The sequence below is a fragment of the Camelina sativa genome, chromosome 10, assembly GCF_030686135.1.
Source record: "Camelina sativa cultivar CO46 ecotype springtype chromosome 10, ASM3068613v1".
Taxonomy (NCBI): Eukaryota; Viridiplantae; Streptophyta; class Magnoliopsida; order Brassicales; family Brassicaceae; genus Camelina; species Camelina sativa.
In genome coordinates, this window is record NC_141889.1 from 8153883 (window position 1) to 8175754 (window position 21872).

Here is a 21872-nt window from a genome sequence, read left to right on the forward strand (position 1 = left end):
ATAAGGATTAAGGAGAATACTAGCAACAACAACCATGAAGATGACATAAAAAGGTAATTAAGGAGAGTCTAAAGCATACACACATGCTTTTGCACTTTATAAATAAAAAACTTTTAAGGGCTATCGATTGGCTTGACGTAAGCACCAATTCGATAAAGAGTATCATATGAAGACATGCCATGGAACCCAACAATCTTGTGACCTTCCATCCCCAACACGAACAATTCGCCCTCATAATCTTCTTCTTCGTTTCCCAACACTTGATATGTTATACCCTTGTTTGTCTTGAACTTAAGCATCGTTATGTATTTGAATCCAATCAGTTCAGTCAATTCACCTGAAAAACATAGTGAACCAAAGAGCTCACCTGAAAAAATTATCTCAGGGATTTAGGTAAATGTCACCCTATTCGTCTGAAAGAAAAAGAGTGAAGAAAATGGTTAGTAAACCAGTTGAAATTTCACATGATCTACAACAACAATTCGATGTACTTCAGCCAAACACAATAGAGTATGCTTTCCTACAAAAGCGGAACATAAAATAAAAACACATTCAGTTCCAATATGCTAGAGAGGAAGGTGCTGATAACAACCTTTTCTTCTATTTCTACTATAAAGCGGAAAGGACTGTGTCTATTGGAACTGAATGTGTTTTTATTTTATGTTTGATGCAGAGAGAAGGAACAAAGAATTGCAATACATGAATGCAAATGCAGAGAGAAAGAACTCACAGCAAATGCAGAACATGAATGTAAGTGGGATGGTGAACAATGGACTATGGCAACCACAAACCCGTAGTTATAGTTTCCACAACTCCTCTGTTACTTACGGTGGTCAGAACGGCAACTACTACACTTCTTCCAAGATCATAAGGACTGGAAGTGATGGGGCAAGTTATTCACTTTTACTAGTATATATATTTATATGTGTGATGGTTGTGTGTGTGTGTAAGAATGTTACGTTATGCTTACTGCTAAAACTGATCTTACTGTGAAACAGTTAACTCTTGAAGAAATCAGAGAGGCCCACAATGCAACGCGGGAAGATGCACACAGGATCTCGAGAGGCCTTCATAACAAGGTAGTTTCTACATTACATAACCTGAGGATAATGATTAAATTTTATCTTGTCTTGCTGGATGTAGAGGATCATGCAATATCACGCATTGTTCAAGCCATATCTTCTAACTATGTTAAGTATATATCCTGTAATAATAGCTCACACTTGCTGACCAAGTCTCAGCTTTGTATATATATTGTACATTGTCAATCGTAATATATCATCATTCTCCATTACCTTATATGGTATGAGAGCAAATGTTCCTAAACTAAATTTTCTTTTTCCGCAGTCGTCTTCTTCCTCTTTCTCTTACGCTTCTCCTTATTCATTTCTCCTTCTTGTTTCGATCATGTCTTCCACAGACACCAATGTCCAAAACCCAGAAGTTGCTGCCACCACTGAAGTTGTGCCTATCACAACCGCATCGCTTCTCAACATCAACATGTCAAATGTGACCAAACTCACCACCTCCAACTACCTTATGTGGAGCCGCCAAATTCAAGCTCTTCTTGATGGCTATGATCTTGTCCCTTTTCTGGATCCAGCTACCGCCAAACCAGACTCCACCATCGTCACAAATGGTGTAACCACTGCCAATCTTGCCTTCACCATATGGAAGCGTCAGGATAAGCTGATCTACAGCGCTCTCCTTGGAGCTATCTCCACCTCTGTTCAACCTCTTCTCTCTCGTGCCTCAACCACTGCTGACATCTGGACCACCCTGACCACCACCTACGCCAACCCTAGCAGAGGCCATATTCGTCAACTCAAACAACAACTTGATGGCTGGAAGAAAGGCTCACGCAACATCGATGAGTACTTCCAAGTTCTTACAATCAAGTTTGACTAACTTGCACTCCTTGGAAAACCAGAGTCGCATGAAGATCAGATTGACTACATACTTGGTGGTCTTCCTGAAGACTACAAGTCCATTGTTGACCAGACTGAAGCCCGTGACACTCCCCCTACGCTCTCGGAGCTTCACGAAAAGCTTCTCAACCATGAGGCTAAGCTGCTTGCCTCTGCTCCTGATGCTCCTCCCTCATTTCCGATCTCTGCAAACTTCACCAACCACCGTAGCCGTCCCTCTTCCAAGTTCAACAATCACCGCCCCGTCCAGTCACAATCGTCAATACGGGTTCCATACAATGGTGGTGACGAGGTCCTCATTGGCGATGGCACCGGTTTACCAATCGTCAATACAGGTTCCGCATCTCTCCCTTCTCCCACACGCTCCCTCTCGCTTACAAATATACTTCATGTTCCTGATATTAAGAAAAATCTTATATATGTATATCGTTTATGCAACGCCAATAACATTTGTGTTGAATTGTACCCTGCCTTCTTTCAGGTGAGGGATCTCAGCTCGGGGATCCGAATACTCCAAGGAAGGACTAAAAATGAACTCTACGAGTGGCCGATTACAACAGCAGGTGCAGCGTCGTACTTTGCCACTCCGACAGTCCGGTCGTCCGTCTCCGATTGGCACTCAAGACTTGGGCACCCTTCTCTACCTATTCTTAAAAATGTTATTTCTAAATTTTCTTTACCGCTTTCAGATTCTCTTTCAAAACCTTTGTCTTGCGTTGATTGCTTTTCAAATAAAAGTCATAAACTAGCTTTCTCCAAAACGTCCATCTCCTCCACTCGCCCTTCGCAATACCTCTTTACCGACCTCTGGACCTCACCCATTACCTCTGTCGACTCCTTCAAACACTACCTCATAATAGTGGACCACTTCACTCGTTATACTTGGTTCTATCCCCTCAAACTAAAATCCCATGTCAAAGAAACCTTCATCAAATTCAAAGCACTTACTGAAAACCGGTTCCAAACCAAAATTGGAATCCTCTTTTTTGATAATGGCGGCGAATTTATCGCTCTTCGTGATTTCCTGTCCACTGCCGGAATCACTCACCTAACCAGTCCCCCTCATACTCCTGAACACAACGGTCTCGCCGAGAGATAACACTGCCACATTGTCGAAACGGGTCTATGTCTTCTTCACAAAGCCAATATCCCAAACACTTACTGGTCTTATGCCTTTGCAACAACTGTCTACCTTATCCCACTCCCTATCTTTCACTCTCCTCTCCTTTTCACCGCCTATTTGGTACAATCCCAAACTATTCCAAACTTAAAATTTTTGGCTGCCTTTGTTTTCCCTGGCTCAGACCCTATCGCTCTCATAAACTTGAACCATGATCCACACCCTGTGTCTTCCTCAGCTACTCCTTAACCCAAAGTGTCTTCTTATGTCTTGAACCAACCACCAATCGACTATACGTTTCTTGCCATGTTCAATTCATAGAAAATCAATTCCCATTCCATGCCCTCTCCGTGGTGCCCATCGTCTCTGAACCAGTTGCTGCTTGGACTCCCCCTGTCTCGGCCGTACCGCTCACTACTGCGCCTCTCGTCGATGCCATTATGCCTTCTCCGGTCAACTTGAGCTCAGATCCCTCATCTGCACCGGCGAACTCTGCTGGCGCTCCGTCTCCTGTCTCGTCCCCATCACCAGCTGTCCTAACTCCGGCTGCAACACCGTCGTCCTCCGATGTCTCGCCAACGTCTTCATCGACAAATCAAGATATCTCACCACAAAGAAGTGTCACAGATGAGCTCTCCTCCTCCAGCTCCCAAAGCCCATCTACTTCCTCACATTCGTCAGGCCCATTACTTCCAAGCCCACCACCACACCCAAGTCCATCAACTTCATCCACCCCGACCTCTCGCTCCATGGAACCATATGTGTCTCCCGATCCAGCGCCTCTTCCACCGCCGCAACCCGTTAATCATCACCCTATGACCACACGCGCAAAGACAGACATCATCAAACCCAATTCCAAGTATGCTCTTGCCATTTCTAAAGTCGATGTTGAACCACGCACTATACTTTAGGCATTGGCAGATGCCAAATGGTGAGCTGCAGCATCCGATGAGTTTAATGCTCAACTACGCTACCGTACATGGTCCCTAGTCCCTACGACTCCAGGTCAGAATCTCATTGACACCAAATGGCTGTTTTGACTCAAGTATTCACCTGATGGGTCTGTTCATCGCCACAAAGTCCGGATTGTTGCCAAAGGATACAACCAATGTCCGGGAATCTATTACACTGAGACATTCAGCCCTGTCATCAAGGCAACTACCCTCCGCATTGTTCTTCAGACCGCTGTGCACTATGATTGGCCGATCAAGCAGCTTGATGTTAACAATGCTTTTCTACAAGGAACCTTAACAGAGGAGGTCTATGTTCGCCAACCAGAAGGATTCGTTGATCCCAACCGACCGAATCATGTTTGTCGCTTTCACAAGGCCCTCTATGGTCTGAAATAGGCACCCCGGGCCTGGTACCAGGAACTGAAATTTTTTCTGTTGAGTGCAGGTTTCAAGAACTCATTGGCTGATGCATCACTATTCATTCTTCGACGTGGAGCTGGGCTGGTCTATTTACTGGTCTACGTCGATGGCATCATCGTCACCAGCAACAACAACACTCTACTGCACCAAACACTTCAGTCACTCGCAAACCGTTTTAGCATCAAAGATCCGGAAGACATTCACTATTTCCTTTGACTTGAGGCTACTCAGACGTTGCAAGGCGTGTATCTCACTCAACGTCGCTACATACTCGATCTGCTCATGCGACACAACATGCTTTATGCCAAACCTGTTGCCACTCCCATGGCCACGTCGCCGAAGCTGTCACTCCACTCCGGTTCAGCTCTAACGGACCAACTGCTTACCGCACCGTTGTTAGTAGTCTACAATATCTCTCGTTCACACGGCCTGACATCTCATTCGCTGTCAACCGCTTGTCTCAATTCATGCACCGACCGACAACAGATCACTGGCAAGCTGTCAAGCGGTTGCTTCGATACTTAGCCGGGACAGCCGACCACGGGATCTTTCTCCATCGTCACAACATCGCATCCGTTCATGCATTCTCCGATGCAGATTGGGCTGGTGATCGAGACGACTACATCTCTACTCACGCTCACATTGTCTATATTGGTCACAATCCGGTATCCTGGTCATCCAAGAAGCAAAAAGGCGTTGCCCGCTCCTCCACCGAAGCAGAATATCGTTCCCAAACACATCTGCAGATATCCGTTGGATATGTTCCTTGCTAACAGAACTCGGCTACAACATCACGTCCCCTCCGGTCATATACTGCGACAATGTTGGTGCCACATATCTCTGTGCTAACCCTGTTTTTCACTCTCGCATGAAACACCTGGCCCTCGACTATCACTTCATCCGCAATCAGATAACCGCCGACAATCTCCGTGTCACACACGTCTCCACAAAGGATCAATTAGCCGATGCATTGACAAAGCCTCTCGCACGTGCACCATTCCACCTGCTTACCTCCAAGATTGGTGTGTCAAGAGCCCCACCATCTTGAGGGGGGATGTAGAGGATCACGCAATATCACGTATTGTTCAAGCCATATCTTCTAACTATGTTAAGTATATATCCTGTAATAATAGCTCACACTTGCTGACCAAGTCTCAGCCTTGTATATATATATTGTACATTGTCAATCATAATATATCATCATTCTCCATTACCTTATACTGGATCTCAAATATACGTGATCTTCTTATGCTTCCAGGGCTACACAGTTACGCGTAAACTTAACTCAGATGGTCGTGTTGATACAACGCTGATCTTGCACAATTTTAAACAAAATTGTGCAAGGTATAAGTAACACTTTCTAGTTAAACCTCAGAAAGATTTTATTGTGGATGTGAGATACTTATATACCATTTGCTTTTTCAAGTGCAAAATTCTGCAGATGAGTTGGGTGATTTTTAGCGGTCTTGGAATGGAAATGTTAGAAGGCAAATGCAATTACCTGGTCGATCTGGTTCCTTTGGCAGTAAGTATTCAAATTACGCCTTTTTTAATGTGTTGTACCTTCCTTTGGGAAAACAGAGAAATCATCTCTTTGATATTTTTACAGGTGGTCTTGTAAACAGAGAGCAGTCGATGTTGCTTCCTGTCACTGATCCAAGTCCTTCTCATGCACGAGCAGAACCATCAAGAAGAACCAATGAATGTAAGAGGACATGGCAGAAACTAATCTTGGACCACATGTCTGGTTTCTAAAGGCTTTTAGACTTTTAGTGCATGTAACCAAAGACCATTTACTTTACTTTGGTTGCATCAATAGTGTAACTTGTATGATGACATGATATGAGGGTTTTAACTACTGCTCCTTGATGATAATTATCTATGTATCTATTGTTACATTAATCAGTTCTAGTTACCTATAATTAGATTAAGTGTTATTTTTCAGTTTTACAAAATTCATAAATATGGTTTTTTTTCCAACCAAACATTAAACTGGAAAATAACTCCAAGATTGGTTGCCCAAACTGGAGGGTAAGAGTTTACAAAAGAAGTTTCAGAAGATAAAGATCTCGAAGATAAATATGGTTTTTTTTTTGGACAAAATCATAAATATGGTTATGAGTGTTCTTGATCGACATAAATAGAGTAGACGTATCACTTTATTGTTAAAGAGAGGTATAAACAACAACAACGACCAGACAACATAAGATAGTAATAGAATCTTAATACACACATAGTCGAATATTACATGGTAGTCTGATAGACCACGTCATAATTTGTTGTACATAACATAGGTCCACTAATTTGATTCTCATTGTGCTTTGTTGTAGAGTCATAAGTTTAAAGATCATTTCTAATTATACAAAATTGGTATATCACACACAAGATTAGCGTACAATATGAATGAATGTGTGTGTCTACTGTCACCTAACCTTACGTTCTTCGAATCATTTGTTTTTGGCAACTCGTGATTGATTCTTGGTGGAGTGGAGTGACGTTTCCGTGAAGTATTCAATGTTTCTTCTTCTTTAGTATTTATAGAAATTATACTTTACAGTGCCAGAAGGACCAACGACAATTAGAGAAATATCCATTAGCAAATTTTGAACTGATGATTGTACAGTCAACAAAAATGAATATACACATTTAACTATATTCGTCCAATCCGTGGGAAAAAAATTTAGAAGAACGCAAGAATAGACTATGTGTATCTACTATACTATAGCTTCACTTGATAAAATAAAATTTAATTAATTGGAAAAACAGAGCAAATTATAATGATTGTGTGAGTATATATATATATATACTCACTAATATCAATTACAGTTTAAGAATATTTGGCTACATTTATCATCGCATTTTTTGTATCCATTTAAATAAGTGAGCTGTGTAAAACTATAGCTATAGTGTGGATCACATGTTTTACAAGTCGTACGTTGCAAAGTCAAAATTATTATGACGAATTTGACATAATAAGTTTGGATTGTTGTTTTCTCTCTCGTCCCAAAAGTAAGTGACGAATGACTTTTTGGATTGTCGTTTTCTCTCTCGTCTCAAAAGAACTACAAAAGCATAAAATTCCTGTTTTCGCATGGTTAAATACATTGAAATTTTAGTAACCGTTCCGTTTCCACTTCTAAAAAGTAGGTTTTACTGAAATTAATGTTTTGAATACAGCTTGCAAGATTTTTTTTAACTTGTTAGGTGAAAAAAGGTTTCAACATTGTGAATATTGATTCTTACAAGACTCACAAACTATAACCAACCCTTTTACCAGTGAATGTGAAACTATGTGATATTGGTAGATCTCGCTAGTGGAGAATGAGTTTATGTGATAGTGACAAAATATGCATGTAATGGTAAATGCACCTTTTGCTTTACATGCCACTTCTTAGATGCTTGTAATCGGAAGATATCATTGTTAGTGTTTTTGTTGCATTTTTTTTTTAATTAGTAGATTATGTTAAGTTTTGTTTGAAGTATTTATATAATAATATGTATAAGTATAACACACTCTCTTTATTGAAGAAAATTAGATAACTAGTGTAAATATAAAAACAGAGTACTTCTTTATTCAAATGGAAGAGCCATAAGGCATAATTAAGGAGAATACTAGCAACAACAACCATGACGATGACATAAAAAGGTAATTAAGGAGAGTTTAAAGCATGCACACATGCATGCTTTTGCACTTTATAAGATAAAGAAAACTTTTTAAGGGTTATCGATTGGCTTGATGTAAACACCAATTTGATGAAGAGTATCCAATGAAGACATGCCATGGAACCCAACAATCTTGTGACCTTCCATCCCCAACACGAACGATTCTCCCACATAATCTTCTTCTTCGTTTCCCAACGCTTGATATGTTATACCCTTGTTTGTCTTGAACTTAAGCATCGTTATGTATTTGAGTCCAATCAGTCCAATCAGTTCAGTCAATTCATCACTGTAGTGTCCTTCAACAGATATGATGTATTCATCTCCTAAACAAAGCTTAAACTACACCAAACATAAAACATTATTAACATTAAAAAGTTCATTGGGTATAATTAATTCAAGAAATAGAACAAATACCTCTTTGATATCATCACCTGGGATGATCTTCACGTGATCGTTTCCATTTACAGTTTGGTACTGTCCATCGGCGTATCCGTTGACGTACTCAAACTTGACCGACTTCACAACTGAGTGTTCGCTTGATACTATTATCTTGTAAACACCTTCGTGGATCCCATCATCCCACTCCTCGCAACCAGGATTCCCACCTTTTGCTTCTAGTTTCTTCACTGGTGGAGCTACTACCACCGCAAAATTTGCTCCGAGAGCAGTGACACGATTATCGTAAGACCCTCCTCGGAACCCGACAAGCTTATCAAACCCTTTTGCCATGAGGACGAATTTTCTACCAATAGGTTTCCCAAATACCTCAGAGTCTCTATCTCTTGATGTTTTGAAGGTTAAAGACGAAATGAAACCACATTTATCGTAAAATCCCTCAATGGACTTTATGTACTCGTCATTTTCATAGTCCAGCACAAACTACAGAACCAGGGTTACATTAAGCAGTGAATATAGAAAAACAGAACATGGATTCAAGAAACCAATATTTATATACCTCTTTACGTTCTTGTCGTATTTTGCCGTGGCAATGAGTCATCAGTTGATCTCCGATACTGTATTCGAATTCAACGGAGGTGACACGATCAGCATCTTCTCCAACACGCACTTTCCTCACACAGTCGTACACCCCATCGTCCCAAGCGTCCCCAAAGAACCCACCATGAGGTTTTACTTGCTTAAAAACAGGAGAAACGAAGATAAAGTGAGCTCCTATAGAGCAGAGAAAGTCACCAAAGCGACCATGGAGCCCAACAAGTTTCGTTCCGTATTTGCCTCTTAACGTGAACCGCTTGCTAACCAAACCGGGAGAACCAAACATCTGAGATATTCTCCCGTATGATGTCTTGAACTGAAGCACCGACACCGTAGACTTAGACCTTGGATCTAACTGAAAACAAGAAAAACATAGCAATTACAAAATGGTCTAACCATACGCAGAACAGAAAACAGAGCAAACAAACAACCTCCTCTAATCCAGCCAGGTTCTCGATATTGATGGTACGACTCCCATATATGTCATCATCGCTAACCGTTGCCCAGATCGTTGTGATGTATTCGTCTGGGTGACTAACTTCAAACTCGGTCTTAAACACAGAGCAAAACAGAGCATTTTTTCATAAGCAAAGCAGATCATTTAAACGGAGCAAAACAGAGCAAATTTATAAACAAAGCATATCATTTAATCTCGTTAAGAGAGAGAGAGAGAATAATAATAGGAAATACAAAAGTAAGACCTGTCTTTCTATTCCTGTCTTTTTTCCATGTTCTTGTTCCACGACTACTCCATGTCTGACGTACTCAATCTTGATGTAAGTGATGCCCTGGGAGCATTCTCCGACAGTCACTTTCCTCACATAATCGTTAACACCATCGTCGAATATGTCTCCGTTGATGCCACCTTGATCTGTCACTCTTGTCGTCATTGTTTTTTTCCTGAAATATTCAAGTACGGTGTTTATTATTAAGAGCAAAACTCAAGAACAAGGTAAAGAAGAATATAACAAATGTATATAGATGAGAGAGTAGAGACTTAATAAAATAAAATAAAATAAGGAAATGAAAGGCAAAATAAAAATTAGAGAGAGAGTGATTTGTGAGTTGTGACCTTTAGAATTTCTTAGCTCTTGTTGTGAGAGTGGTGATGAATGAGTTGTTGGGTTTATGTGTATATTTATATTGAAACTATTTGGTGGTGTATGGACCCTTTACTTGAAATTTTATGTGGTAAAGACTAAAGAGTACGTAAAAGCTTAGAGATAACTTCTAAGTGATATGTTACATTTAATTTTAAGAAAAAATATTGAAGAACTTGAACAATTGTCAAGATTCACATGTAAAATTCATGCCTATTTTATTGGTGTTTAGTTGTTAATAAATGTAAAAGTGTTTGAATTATACTTTGCAAATTTCAACTGGTATTCATCATCAAGTTATTAATGTGACAAATTTTCAATTTGGCTTTCGAAAAATGCAAACCACCAAACACAAGATAAAAAGTAAGAAATTTAATACCATTATACCTTAACCGTTGTTTTGAGTGTATGAATCAAAAGTAGGAAGAAACCTGGCTCTGATACCTACTGAAATAGAGGAAGCTTCTAGAGATAGAACTAGAGACAAAATATTGAAAGCACAAAAATCTGTGTGAAAATTGAACACGAAAAGACTAGTCTACATAAATACAATTACACAAAACTTTTAGTTTTAACACTGTGTGTTAAATAGTCGAATAAACTATTAAAAACACAAAAACCATAAAAAAATTGAACACAAGAATTTGACAGTGGGACATTTGGACCCATATTTTTTATAAGTGAGATCTATGCAAATCTCGTAGACTAATGTGAATAAGGGTTGTAAGGTCATCCACAACGGTGATCATCCTTAGTAAAGTTGTTAAAGAAAGTAAGTAATAAAACTGATTAAATTTAATCAAATTAGCCAATGTTTTGTTATGATCGTTGCTAAATTAAGATGTTTTAGATATAGTAAGGATCGACTGTGTGTCAAAACGTGTGGTCTGTGTGATTACATCATCTTCACTCGTTTTCTACATTTCCCACTGCAAACTCCTTATGACTCGCAAGTTTTTGAAGGAAATTATTTTTGTTGCTACACCTGCTACCCTGCCAACAAAGATACCACATACTTACTGAACTGTTGTTGTATCTAAGATGAGTGTAGTCATCTCCCTAGTCAGGAGTTGGATCAACCCGTCTAATCTACAGACATGGCAGTCAAATCAGATGGATATGCCACAAATGGTTTCTTCACATTTTAAAAGACATGGAAATGGTTAACTGCAGAAGAGAAATAACCTTTTGACAGCCCTCCCGACCCAATAACCTTTCTTGTATTCTGACTACATATCTACAGATTAAACGAGCACAAAATAGAAGGTGAACTGAAAGGCTGTAGTTTCCAATTGGAAGCATATGATGCAACCTGACACCTATTAATAAATTTATGTCCCATTGTAACTTCAACCTTATTAACCATATAAACTTATCCCAACCCGGCTTGGATTTGGATTCAAAAACTAGCACTTACATCAATGACAAACATAGTAAACCAAAGAGCTCACCTGAAAAATTATCTCAGGGGTTTAGGTAAATGTCACCCTATTCGTCTGAAACAAAAAGAGTGAAGAACATGGTTAGTAAACCAGTTGAAATTTCACATGATCGACAACAATAATTCGATGTACTTCAGCCAAACACAATAGAGTATGCTTTCCTACAAAAGCATGCACAAGAGCATATTAAATAGAGAGGAAGACTACTATACCTGCCCATCAGTATATAGTTTGATCCTAAAAACCATCATGCTCTTGAGCCCGACCTGTTGTTTCGACTCTCTGATGATGGACTCTTTACCAAGTAACTTACGCCACCAGAATAAAGTCAATAACTACGAAAACTCTCAAAAGAAGTAGAAAATTTTAAAAGCGAAGGAAACCACGAAAGAAGCAACCTTTCTTGTAGCCCAGAATTCATCTCCCCACAGGACTTTACTTTCCACAAACTGCTTAAACAATCTCTGCAACTCACTTCATATCATGTACGTTACTCATATTAAAAGGAAGTGGTGTAAAACCCTATGAAAACACGACACTTATAACCAACAAAAGAAAGCAACTTAATGTTCAGACTAGTGGATTACATACCTATTACCTGGAAGAAGCTTGAAGCGCAGCTCCAAAGTCTGCAATACTAAGTTGCTCAGCTGTAGGCTCCTCAATAAACAGAAACCATGACATATGAAGCTTACTGATCAAAACAGTACAAGCATACATACATGTCCGGATAGTTTTCAAAACTCAAAGATATAAGTTATAACTCCTTCCTTCCCTATAATCCAAAAACGAGGAAATTATATACGGGATGAAGGCTTTAAATTTTCAAATCACAAAGCTTTCAACACAAAGACCAACTAAGAAAACAAACCTGCTCATTGCTCAGATTCAGCAAAGGAGCTTTCTTTGCTAAATTCATGACCAGAGAAATATACCATGACAAAAATTGAGCTAAACAGTGAAAATGCAATATCACTGAGATATAAGTAATCTTTTTATGCTTCAAGGGCCACACAGTTGCGCGTAAACTGGATGGTCGTGTTGATACAACGCAGACCTTGCACAATTTAAACGAAGGTATAAGTAACACTTTCTCGTTAAGCCTCAGAAAGATTTTATTGTGGATGTGAGATACTTATATATATAAACCGTTTGCTTTTTCAATTGCAAAATTCTGCTGATGAGTTGGCTGATTTTGAACAGTCTTGGAATGGAAATGCCAGAAGGCAAATGCAGTTACCTGGTCGGTCTGGTTCCTTTGGCAGTAAGTATTCAAATTACGCCTTATTTTGTGTTGCACCTTCGTTTGGGAAAACAAAGAAATCATATCTTTGATATTTTTACAGGCGGTCTTGTAAACAGGGAGCAACCGGTGTTGCTTCTCTCGACTGATCCAAGTCCTTCTCATGCACGAGCAGAACCATCCAGAAGAACAAAAGCTGCAATGAATGTAAGAGGACATGGCGGAAACTAATCTAGGACCATATGTCCGGTTTCTAAAGGGATTTAGTGCATCTAACCAAAGACTATTTACTGTCTTTTGGTTGCAATATTACTGCAACTTGTATGATGACATGATATGAGGGTTTTAACTACTACTCCTTGATGATAATTATCTATGTATCTTTTGTTACATTAATCAGTACTAGTTACCTATAATTAGATAAGGGTTATTTAGATAAGGGTTATTTTTCAGTTTTACAAAATTCATAAATATGGTTATGAGTGTTCTTGATCGACATAAATAGAAGAGACGTACCACTTTATTGTTAAAGAGAGGTATAAGCAACAACAATGACCAAGACAACATAAGATAAGAAGATAGTAATAGAAGATTACTTTTTAGAATCTTAATACACGCATAGTCGCATATGATATACATGATAGTCTGATAGACCACGTCATAATTTGTGTACAATAGCATAGGTCCACTAATTTGAATCTCATTATGCTTTGTTGTAGAGTCATAAGTTTAATTAAAGATCATTTCTAATTATAGAAAATTGGTATATCACACACAAGATTAGCGTACAATATGAAAGAATGTGTGTCTACTGTCACCAGTGGCACATCCAGAACATATTTTAATCCGGGGCACAAAATAACACTAATTTTTTTTAATATAACGATATGAAAATAAGTCTTACAACAAAACGTATCTATAAAGTTACCCTATGTTCTTTCATATCTTAAAATATTTTCATCGCTATTTCATTTGTCACCTTATCAAATAATTCCTTTTCAATAAAAGAAACTAAACAATCATTTAGAAACTAATCACCTATACGGTTGCGCAAACTAGTTTTCACAATGTTCATCGCAGAAAAACATCTTTCAACTGTTGCGGTGACTATAGGGAAAGTCAAAACTAGCTTCAGAAGTCGATTAAGTATTAAATCCTTTTGTAACAAAGACATCACTACCACCTTTATTTTCTGTGTAATCTCTAAACAAGTAGCAAACAAACAATAAGCTTTGTCTATTTTCACAAAGTATTCCAACCAACTGCTATAGAGATCAAACCATTCTGGATTGAATCGTCTCAACTTTTGTCCAGATAGTGTTTTAGGAAAATCATGACCACGAGGTTGACAAGGACTGAAGGACCTCTAATCAAATATTTGCGTCTTACCTCGTCTCTTTTGTTAGGATGATACTCTGATATTATTTTTCTATCAATTGGATCCCAAGGCAAATTTACCGGAGCTTTTTTAGACGTTACTTCAAACTTTCTTTTAAAATAATTATGAATTGGTACCTAACAAAAACACGATTATATTAAGTTACTAACATAGTAAAAACGAAGTTTAGATTTCAAAATTGGTATACAAATAAATTATCATATAAAAGACAACAATGAACTAGCAAAATTTCGTCTAAGACTGAATAAAATTTAATGTCTTCTACTGTAATTTTAATATAAATTAATAAGAAAGTACTTACGGTAGACATGTTTGATGGCTTCAGAACTAAGGAAAAGCCAAAAAAAAAAAAAAAAGTAACAGGAGAAAAACAATTTAGTTGTCGAAAGAGAAACTAGGTCTAGAACTAATCTATCGTTGGAGGACTAATAAAGCACTTATGGAGTTATGGGCTTTTTTCTGTTTAATTAATTTGGGCTGAAACATTAATTATGGGATTGGTTTGGAGTCCTACCATTTTTTGTATACGGTGAAACAGCTTTTTTATTTAGTTAAGTTAAAGTCATATATTTAAATTATATATAATTTTTTTTTTTGAGAAAAATCAGTATCGGGCACGTGCCCAACCCCTCTATGCTCTGTATCCGCCCCTGACTGTCACCTCACTTTCTTCGAATCATTTGTTTTTGGCAACTCGAGATTGATTCTCGGTGGAGTGGAGTGACGTTTCCGTGAAGTTTCTTCTTCTTTAGTATTTATTAGGCCTGCGATAATTACCCGAACCAAGAATACCGAACCGAACCGAACCGAAATTCTCGGTTTTCGGGTTGGCTTTGGTGAAGAGAGCTGAACCGATCGGCAGCTTTATAAATCAAGTTCGGTTATTGCTTCGGTTCGGTTCGGTTCATCATATCCGAACGGTTAACCGAAAGATATGAATCACTTCACCATCTTCCTCAGCCGACGTCTTCGTCTTCACCATCGTAATTCTCAACATCTGTTTTCCACGATTGTGGTGGAGCCGCCGGTGTCTCTGCATCTTTCAACGTAGGTTTAATATCTCGACAAAGAAGAAAATACATATATATATTATATATGTATATGATATAAAAGCCAGAAAAAGAAGAAAAAGCCCAAGTAAAGTGAGCCAGTTAATTTCTACTGTTTTAATTAGGTGAAAAAACTGTATTAAATTTGGGCTATACCTAACAAATGCCCAGTTTATTTCAAACCCATATAAAATTCAAATCCTAAAAGGTTAAAAGAAGTATCCCATTCTTTTTGCTTCTCTATTCGTCGCAGTTCGTCTTCATTCCTCCCCCTCTTCGCTGTTCTTTTTCTTCTTTTTTCTCGTATCTACACTCTTCAAATACTACTTGAATATTCTATTTTCCTTTCTTCTCCTTGAGCAGAGTGGCTCATGGATTACAGCGATTTTCATTATCGATCGCCGAAACTCAAAAATCTTCGGTTAATTTCGGTTTTAACCGAACCCTAACCGAACCCGAACCGTAATTTTATTCGGTTAGTTTCGGTAGAGTTTTCAGTTTTCGATTAAACCGAAAAACCGAACAAACCGAACCGAATTATCCAAACAAACCGAAGTCGCAGGCCTAGTATTTATAGAAATTATACTTTACAGTGCCAGAAGGACCAACGACAATTAGAGAAATATCCATTAGCATATTTGAAAAAAAAAAAATCGATCAATTAATGATTGTACGGTCAACAACAATGAATATACACATTTAACTATTTTCGTCCAATCCGTGGGAAAAATATTTAAAAGAACGCAAGAATAGACTATGTGAATCTACTATACTATAGCTTCACTTGATAAAATAAAATTTAAATAATTGGAAAAACAGAGCAAATTATAATGATTGTGTGAGTATATATATATTATGTATCATAAAATCGCCTGAGTCATGAATGGGTTAATATCACGGGGACAGTACACAGGAATATCTAATAAGCTTCAACTACAATCTTGAGCCAAGTTTACCCAAATTTTTCATGTTTGTGTTGCATTGGTATGAGAGATTAGGAACTACTGTTCTAATGGATTACTCCGAGTTGCTTATTATATCAAAAAGACTTGAGGAATTTCATAGCATACCTCGAGTTGTGAATAACCATTGGACATTGCATCCTTCAGCCTACCAACCTGCATAGTTACATATAACATCCTAGCATAAAGAACTTGCTCTTGGTGTATGATTAGTTTGAAAATTTCCTGAGAAAGCCAAGGAATCTATGTATATAGCAAATTCTGGGATGGGGAGATTTCTGAAACAGAAAGAAAAGAAAAAAGTTTACCTTGGTATGAAAATATGTAGTTGTTAGGGTAAGATGACCAATAATGTCTCAGTAACTCTTTTATTCATGTCCAGAATTGCAGACGAAAGAAATTTTATAATGCATTTGAGGGCACAACAGAATAGATAGGCATTTTCATATAACCAATCTCTACTTCTCCGTATATAATAGAGCTTCTTGTTACTTGGGATATTGGAAAATTTTGGAACTTACATGTAAAACTTGAAGATCCTCCATTTCTGCTAACTTGGACATTCTCTCCAGTCTCTCCTGATTAGAGTCTCTGGTGGTTTCACTATCAGCTTTTCTTACTACTAGGGGTAATAAAGATGGATAATGAATTCAGACAAATATAAAGTGTGGCTTTGGGCATTGATCAGCACAGAGAAAAACAAAAGTAGAATATAATATAACAGAATGAAACAGCAGACCTTGATTAACCCGTGTGATAGCCTTTGCAACAATCCTCGTATCTTCTGACTCAACATCTGCTTTCGAATTTAAAGAATAAGTTAGCACCATTGTAAACTTACCACCAAGAACTAAAGTCAAAAAGGCCAAAAGTACATGTTTCCATTTCGTGAACTATACAAATTCGAAAGAGGTGCTTAGAGGTGTTTTTATCAAAGACTCTGCCTTCCAATACAACAGTAGCATGGCGATTAAGATCTTGCAAAAGGGATCTTTTAAACTGATCATTCTGGTGGTTCAACAACATCCATGATGCCATCACGCTGGATCCCATGGTTCTGTGTTACGGAAAATTAAAATTAAGCATTACCATAAGGTGACAATACGTAAAAACCAACACTCAAAAAAATGATGAGGTCCGAGTTGTGACTGTGTTGTCTTTCGTGCGGACTGGAAAGACAGCGAGTTCCTCTTTCTCAGCAGCTTCTGCTGTATTTTTTGGTGCTGTAAAGTCTTTTACAGCCATCAGGCATAGGAAAATAATTACCAAAGCCAGTTAGGGTCCATCGTATTTTGAATATTAAACCTTTATTCACAAAGATGACATAGTTTTGAAGTCTTTGTTACCTGACTCGGAAAATTTATGAATGCCTGCCGAACAGCCGGCTTCTCAGTAAAAATCTGAAAGCGTACTGAAGAAATCATATATTAAAACGTGAGAAAAGAACAGTACACATGAATGAAACAACATTTGAAGTATTCTGGCTGTATATCTACAGATTAAACGAGCACAAAAATAGAAGGTGAACTGAAAGGTTGTAGTTTCCAATTGGAAGCACATGATGCAAACCTGACACCTATTAATAAATTTATGTCCCATTGTAACTTCAACCCCATTAACCATATAAACTTATCCCAACCCTACTTGGATTTGGATTCAAAAACTAGCACTTACATTCAATGACAAACATAGTGAACCAAAGAGCTCACCTGAAAAATTATCTCAGGGTCAGGGGGTCTAGGTAAATGTCACCCTAAGGAAAAGAGTGAAGAAAATGGTTAGTAAACCAGCTGAAATTTCACATGATCTGCAACAACAAAATGGATGTACTTCAGCTAAACACAATAGAGTATGCTTTCCTACAAACGCATGCACAGGAGCATATTAACTAGAGAGGAAGACTACCATATCTGCCCATCAGTAGATAGTTTGATGCTAGAAACCATCATGCTCTTGAGCCTGACCTGTTGTTTCGACTGTCTGATGGACTCTTTACCAAGTAGCTTCTGCAACCAGAATAAAGTCAACAACTACGAAAAGTCTTAAATATAACTAGAAAATTGAAAAACGAAGGAAATTCAAAAGAAGCAACCTTTCTTGTAGCCCAGAATTCATCTTCCCTTAGGACTTAACTCTCCACAAACTGCTTAAACAATCTCCACAACTCAGTACGTTATATCATGTACGTTACTCATATTAAAAGGATCAGTGGTGTAAAAACCTAGGAAAACCAGAAACTTATATAACCAACAAAAGAAAGCAACTTGTTCAGACTAGTGGATTAACATACCTATATTCTCGAGTAAGCTTGAAGCGTAGCTCCAAGTCTGCAATACTTAGTTGCTCTCAGCTGTATGCTCCTCAATAAACAGAAACCATTACACACTTTCATTAGCCAAACGATCCAAGTTGTAATTGTATGTGTGTATGTTTTGTGTTAATATCTTATTTCTAATTTATATACATAAATTCAATTTATAAAACGACCCGGTTCTTGCTAAAGACAAACAAAACCAATTGGTGTGATTCTACTCAACCGGATAATCATACTTCTTGGTTCTTGCAGAAAGTTTAACAAAGTTACTACTTTACTAACTAAAAAACAGACTCATTCACTCTTCTTTCATAAATTTTATCTCCTGAAGCAATGTCTCTATATTAGGCCTATTGTTTGGTATCTCTTGTGTACAGCTTATCCCAATCCGCGCCATTCCAATCGCCTCTTGTTTATCAAACTCTCCACGGAGATATTCATCGATGAAACCGTTGACTTCTCCATCCTCAGCTGCAAGTCTCAGTGAAGTTGTAAGCATGAGTTTGCCAGAGATTATCTGGAGTATGATGACTCCAAAGGCGAAAACGTCGGTTTTCTCCGTGAATTTCCCGGTTGTGACGTATTCCGGAGCTAAGTATCCCATTGCTGCACTTGTTTTGAGTGCTGAGAAGACCATATCATCTGCTAGAAGGTTGTGTAAACCTGAATCAGCGATTAGCGGGTTGAGTTGCTCATCGAGTAGGATTTTTTCGACAGATATGTTTCGGTGAATTATTGTAGGTTTCTTCTGTTGATCACTTCCATGTAAGTAAGCAATACCTGTAAGAGTTTTGTGTGTTAGAGATACATTTTTGTTTCCTGAAACAAACACAAAGAAGTGATCAAAAGACTTAAACCTTTTGCAATCCCTTTGATGATGGAGATTCTTGTAGGCCAAGCAAGAACCTGATTGGTTTCTTTTTCTTGTAAATCAAGAAAGTTCGAAAGCTTTCCTTTTGAAGCGAAATCGTAGATGAGGAAACACTCTCCTCTGCCTCTAGAACAGCAGAATCCGCGTAGCTTCACTAAATTTTCGTGTGATAGCGAAGATAAAAGCTTTAGACCGTTCATGAACTCGACTTCTTCGTTCTTGCAACTGCTTATGTTGATGCTTCTGATAGCTACGGGAGAACCATCTCTGAGGACTCCTTTGAACACTGAGGTGAAGCTGTTTCTGCTCATTATGTTAGCTTCTGAGAAACACTGTGTTGCAGATTCAATGTCTTCTAAGTTAAACCTGAAGCTACTATTAACAACAAAGAGATGAGGCTCTTGTTGTGAGAACTCAGCTCCGTTTCTGCTATCGCCAAGCGGATCCCATTCTTTTGTGTAGGCAAGACTCACGAGAGGTGATGCACGGAGATCTTTTTGCTGATCTGTGCTTAGTCTTCCCTTGGAGAACTCTGGTGTGTTACTAATCTTTTGCTTCCTTCTTCTGTAGCGAAAGAAGGTTAATATAGCGGCACCAATCAATGTTATAGAGACGGTGATCACGCTTGATATCAACGCAACTTGTGGGAGTTTTGATGAGGATTTGTGGCAATGTGTTTGGTTGCAATGCTTCTGGATATATACAGACTCAGATATGTTGTGAAGACTTGATTTATCAGTGTCTGTTTCACCCGGAGGCTGCTTGAATTCGATGTTTGCTTCGTCGAAAGCAGAACAATCTCTCAAAGAAGGGAAATCTATACCACATAATCCTGTGTTGTTCTCAAACTGGAATCTCCCATTCAACTTCTTGAGACCTTTCACAAGTTTGAAATAAATCAGTCAAGAAACAGAGAGATAAGCTTATACAAAAACATTTCAAGAATCATCATAACTCACCAGGAGGAACAAAGCCAGAGAGAGTATTGTTGCGCAAGTCAAGAGTATCCAACTGAGGAATGTTGGCTAGGGTTTTTGGGATTAGACCTAACAGACTGTTGAAGCTCAAATCAAGCCTGCTTAACATACTCAAGTTCCCCACACTCCAAGGAACCTCTCCGGTTAGTTTGTTGTGTTGCAGAGACAACACGTTTAGTTTCTTCAAAGATCCAATGTTATTTGGTATCTTCCCTGTTAAGCTGTTGCAGCAAAGATCCATAACTGCGACAAAAGAATAGCACAACCATTCAAAATCAAACAAGATGATATGTCGGTGAAGTGTGGTTTAAGGTAATTCAGCTCTGTGGAATCTACCGGTATAGTAAGATGCTAACCTTGCAAACCAGCCATGGAGCCGATCTCTGCCGGAATCTCGCCGGAGAAGTTATTAACATTGAGATAAAGATCTGATAATTCAGTGAGATTTGTGATCTCTTGAGGTATCTCTCCGGAGAGACTATTGTAATGCAAGTAAAGACCTGATAAACATTTGAGCTCTGCAACTGCCGGAGACAATTTTCCGGTCAAACGTTTCCCTTGTAAAGATATGTTTGCAACTTTCAGATGCTGGTTACAGGCGATTCCTTCAAAAGATCCGTCGCATGGGTCGCCGTTAAACGTCCATGATCGGAGAAGCTTGTTCTCAGGGTCAAGCGATGATTTGAGCTCCATTAAAGCTTTCAGCTCTGCGTTTCCTTGAATAGTTGGTGGTGTTGAAAGAAAGATTGAGAGAAGAACAAGTAACGTGACACATAAGGCAGCCATTCTTGTCTTTACTACTGATCTTTAACTCATTTATAAAAGCAGAGTACTCTGTTTTATAGACCAGAGTAATAAAGGAACGAAATTTATAGAGCAGAGTACTCTGTTTTGTTTTGTTTTGGACTTTGGAGCTATCTCTTTGTTAGACGAAGACAAGATATTTTTGTGTTTGTTTCTCGGATTTGGAAAACTCTGTCTTTCCAATCTTGTGAATAAAAAGTTATTCTGCAGAATTTTCTGGTTTTGGAAGAGAAGAGAAAGAAGAAGAAGGAGAGGAACAGAGGCTGAGCTGGTGTAAAGTGGGAAGACAACAAAATGCATTGAATACACTGTCTGTGTGAGACAGAGACGTGTACTGCTTTTTGAAAAGGAAAGCCATATTCTTGAATCTTGATGACTTTTTTGGTGATTTTTAACAGTTAATGTTCACATTTGTAAGTGGGGATGTAATGTAATTAGGTGTTTTTGTTTATTTATGTCTATTTGCTCGAGATCTTTAGAGTTTAGGTTTATATCACTTCCTTTGCATTGGCTTATGATTCAGACACATTTTTGCAACATTTTTGGTAATATATCTATATATCAAATGTTTTGATTTAAAACAAAATTATGCTTTTTGGATAACCAAAATAAATAGTTTGTCAGCTTATGTATC

At 38.3% G+C, this 21872-nt stretch overlaps 4 protein-coding genes across 13 annotated transcripts; 1 reads left to right on the plus strand and 3 right to left on the minus strand.

Moving 5' to 3' along the window:
- The first annotated feature begins 699 nt into the window (after positions 1 to 699).
- On the plus strand, positions 700 to 13093 carry LOC104720180 (uncharacterized). Its single transcript, XM_087468504.1, has 5 exons — positions 700 to 888; positions 999 to 1079; positions 5680 to 5750; positions 12795 to 12883; positions 12966 to 13093. The coding sequence occupies exons 1-5, from the start codon at positions 700 to 702 to the stop codon at positions 13091 to 13093; spliced, it is 558 nt and encodes a 185-aa protein (XP_087324630.1).
- Positions 7972 to 10281, minus strand: LOC104718044 (jacalin-related lectin 45-like). The gene is made up of 6 exons (XM_010435704.2): positions 10150 to 10281; positions 9779 to 9977; positions 9509 to 9628; positions 9040 to 9432; positions 8499 to 8963; positions 7972 to 8423 (listed from the first exon to the last, which is right to left on the minus strand). Exons 2-6 carry the CDS (start codon positions 9965 to 9967, stop codon positions 8136 to 8138), a joined length of 1455 nt encoding a protein of 484 aa, XP_010434006.2. The 5' UTR covers positions 9968 to 9977; positions 10150 to 10281; the 3' UTR covers positions 7972 to 8135.
- Positions 13094 to 15020: 1927 nt separating the features above from the next.
- On the minus strand, positions 15021 to 18702 carry LOC104718046 (general transcription and DNA repair factor IIH subunit TFB1-1). 10 transcript variants are annotated; one of them, XR_015568868.1, is made up of 10 exons: positions 18563 to 18702; positions 18365 to 18415; positions 18178 to 18278; positions 17982 to 18079; positions 17619 to 17683; positions 17148 to 17504; positions 17012 to 17068; positions 16794 to 16894; positions 16381 to 16550; positions 15382 to 15895 (listed from the first exon to the last, which is right to left on the minus strand). XR_015568868.1 is itself a non-coding variant. In XM_019230516.2 (9 exons), exons 6-9 carry the CDS (start codon positions 17100 to 17102, stop codon positions 15875 to 15877), a joined length of 261 nt encoding a protein of 86 aa, XP_019086061.2. In that variant the 5' UTR covers positions 17103 to 17504; positions 17619 to 17683; positions 17982 to 18079; positions 18178 to 18278; positions 18365 to 18415; positions 18563 to 18702; the 3' UTR covers positions 15596 to 15874. The 10 variants fall into 10 exon arrangements, 8 of the variants coding, with proteins under 8 accessions (XP_087325960.1, XP_087325959.1, XP_087325964.1 ...); XM_019230516.2 differs by having other exon boundaries at positions 15596 to 15895; positions 16381 to 16428; positions 17012 to 17504; XM_087469834.1 differs by lacking the exons at positions 15382 to 15895; positions 17619 to 17683; positions 17982 to 18079; ... (1 more) ...; positions 18365 to 18415; positions 18563 to 18702 and adding an exon at positions 15021 to 15294 and having other exon boundaries at positions 16381 to 16428; positions 16794 to 16891; positions 17148 to 17471.
- LOC147935890 (uncharacterized) lies at positions 18703 to 21698 on the minus strand. Its single transcript, XM_087469832.1, has 4 exons — positions 20791 to 21698; positions 20417 to 20677; positions 19444 to 20334; positions 18703 to 19366 (listed from the first exon to the last, which is right to left on the minus strand). The coding sequence occupies exons 1-4, from the start codon at positions 21218 to 21220 to the stop codon at positions 18885 to 18887; spliced, it is 2064 nt and encodes a 687-aa protein (XP_087325958.1). The 5' UTR covers positions 21221 to 21698; the 3' UTR covers positions 18703 to 18884.
- Between the last annotated feature and the right edge of the window lie 174 nt (positions 21699 to 21872).

What these genes read in the sequence shown, in the direction of transcription:
- LOC104720180 (XM_087468504.1), top strand. Translation starts at nt 700, where the DNA reads ATGAATGCAAATGCAGAGAGAAAGAACTCACAGCAAATGCAGAACATG. An exon ending in CTGATCTTGCACAATTTTAA is followed by an intron (nt 5,751 to 12,794) that starts ACAAAATTGTGC and finishes ATTGCAAAATTC; the next exon opens with TGCTGATGAGTTGGCTGATT. An exon ending in TCGGTCTGGTTCCTTTGGCA is followed by an intron (nt 12,884 to 12,965) that starts GTAAGTATTCAA and finishes ATATTTTTACAG; the next exon opens with GCGGTCTTGTAAACAGGGAG.
- LOC104718044 (XM_010435704.2), bottom strand. Translation starts at nt 9,967, where the DNA reads ATGACGACAAGAGTGACAGATCAAGGTGGCATCAACGGAGACATATTC. An exon ending in AGACAGGAATAGAAAGACAG is followed by an intron (nt 9,629 to 9,778) that starts GTCTTACTTTTG and finishes TCTGTGTTTAAG; the next exon opens with ACCGAGTTTGAAGTTAGTCA. An exon ending in CAGGTGATGATATCAAAGAG is followed by an intron (nt 8,424 to 8,498) that starts GTATTTGTTCTA and finishes TGTTTGGTGTAG; the next exon opens with TTTAAGCTTTGTTTAGGAGA.
- LOC104718046 (XM_087469833.1), bottom strand. Translation starts at nt 17,325, where the DNA reads ATGGGATCCAGCGTGATGGCATCATGGATGTTGTTGAACCACCAGAAT. An exon ending in TATCACACGGGTTAATCAAG is followed by an intron (nt 16,895 to 17,011) that starts GTCTGCTGTTTC and finishes TATTACCCCTAG; the next exon opens with TAGTAAGAAAAGCTGATAGT. An exon ending in AGGATCTTCAAGTTTTACAT is followed by an intron (nt 16,429 to 16,793) that starts GTAAGTTCCAAA and finishes GTAACTATGCAG; the next exon opens with GTTGGTAGGCTGAAGGATGC.
- LOC147935890 (XM_087469832.1), bottom strand. Translation starts at nt 21,220, where the DNA reads ATGGCTGCCTTATGTGTCACGTTACTTGTTCTTCTCTCAATCTTTCTT. An exon ending in CTCTGGCTTTGTTCCTCCTG is followed by an intron (nt 20,335 to 20,416) that starts GTGAGTTATGAT and finishes AACTTGTGAAAG; the next exon opens with GTCTCAAGAAGTTGAATGGG. An exon ending in CATCAAAGGGATTGCAAAAG is followed by an intron (nt 19,367 to 19,443) that starts GTTTAAGTCTTT and finishes AAACTCTTACAG; the next exon opens with GTATTGCTTACTTACATGGA.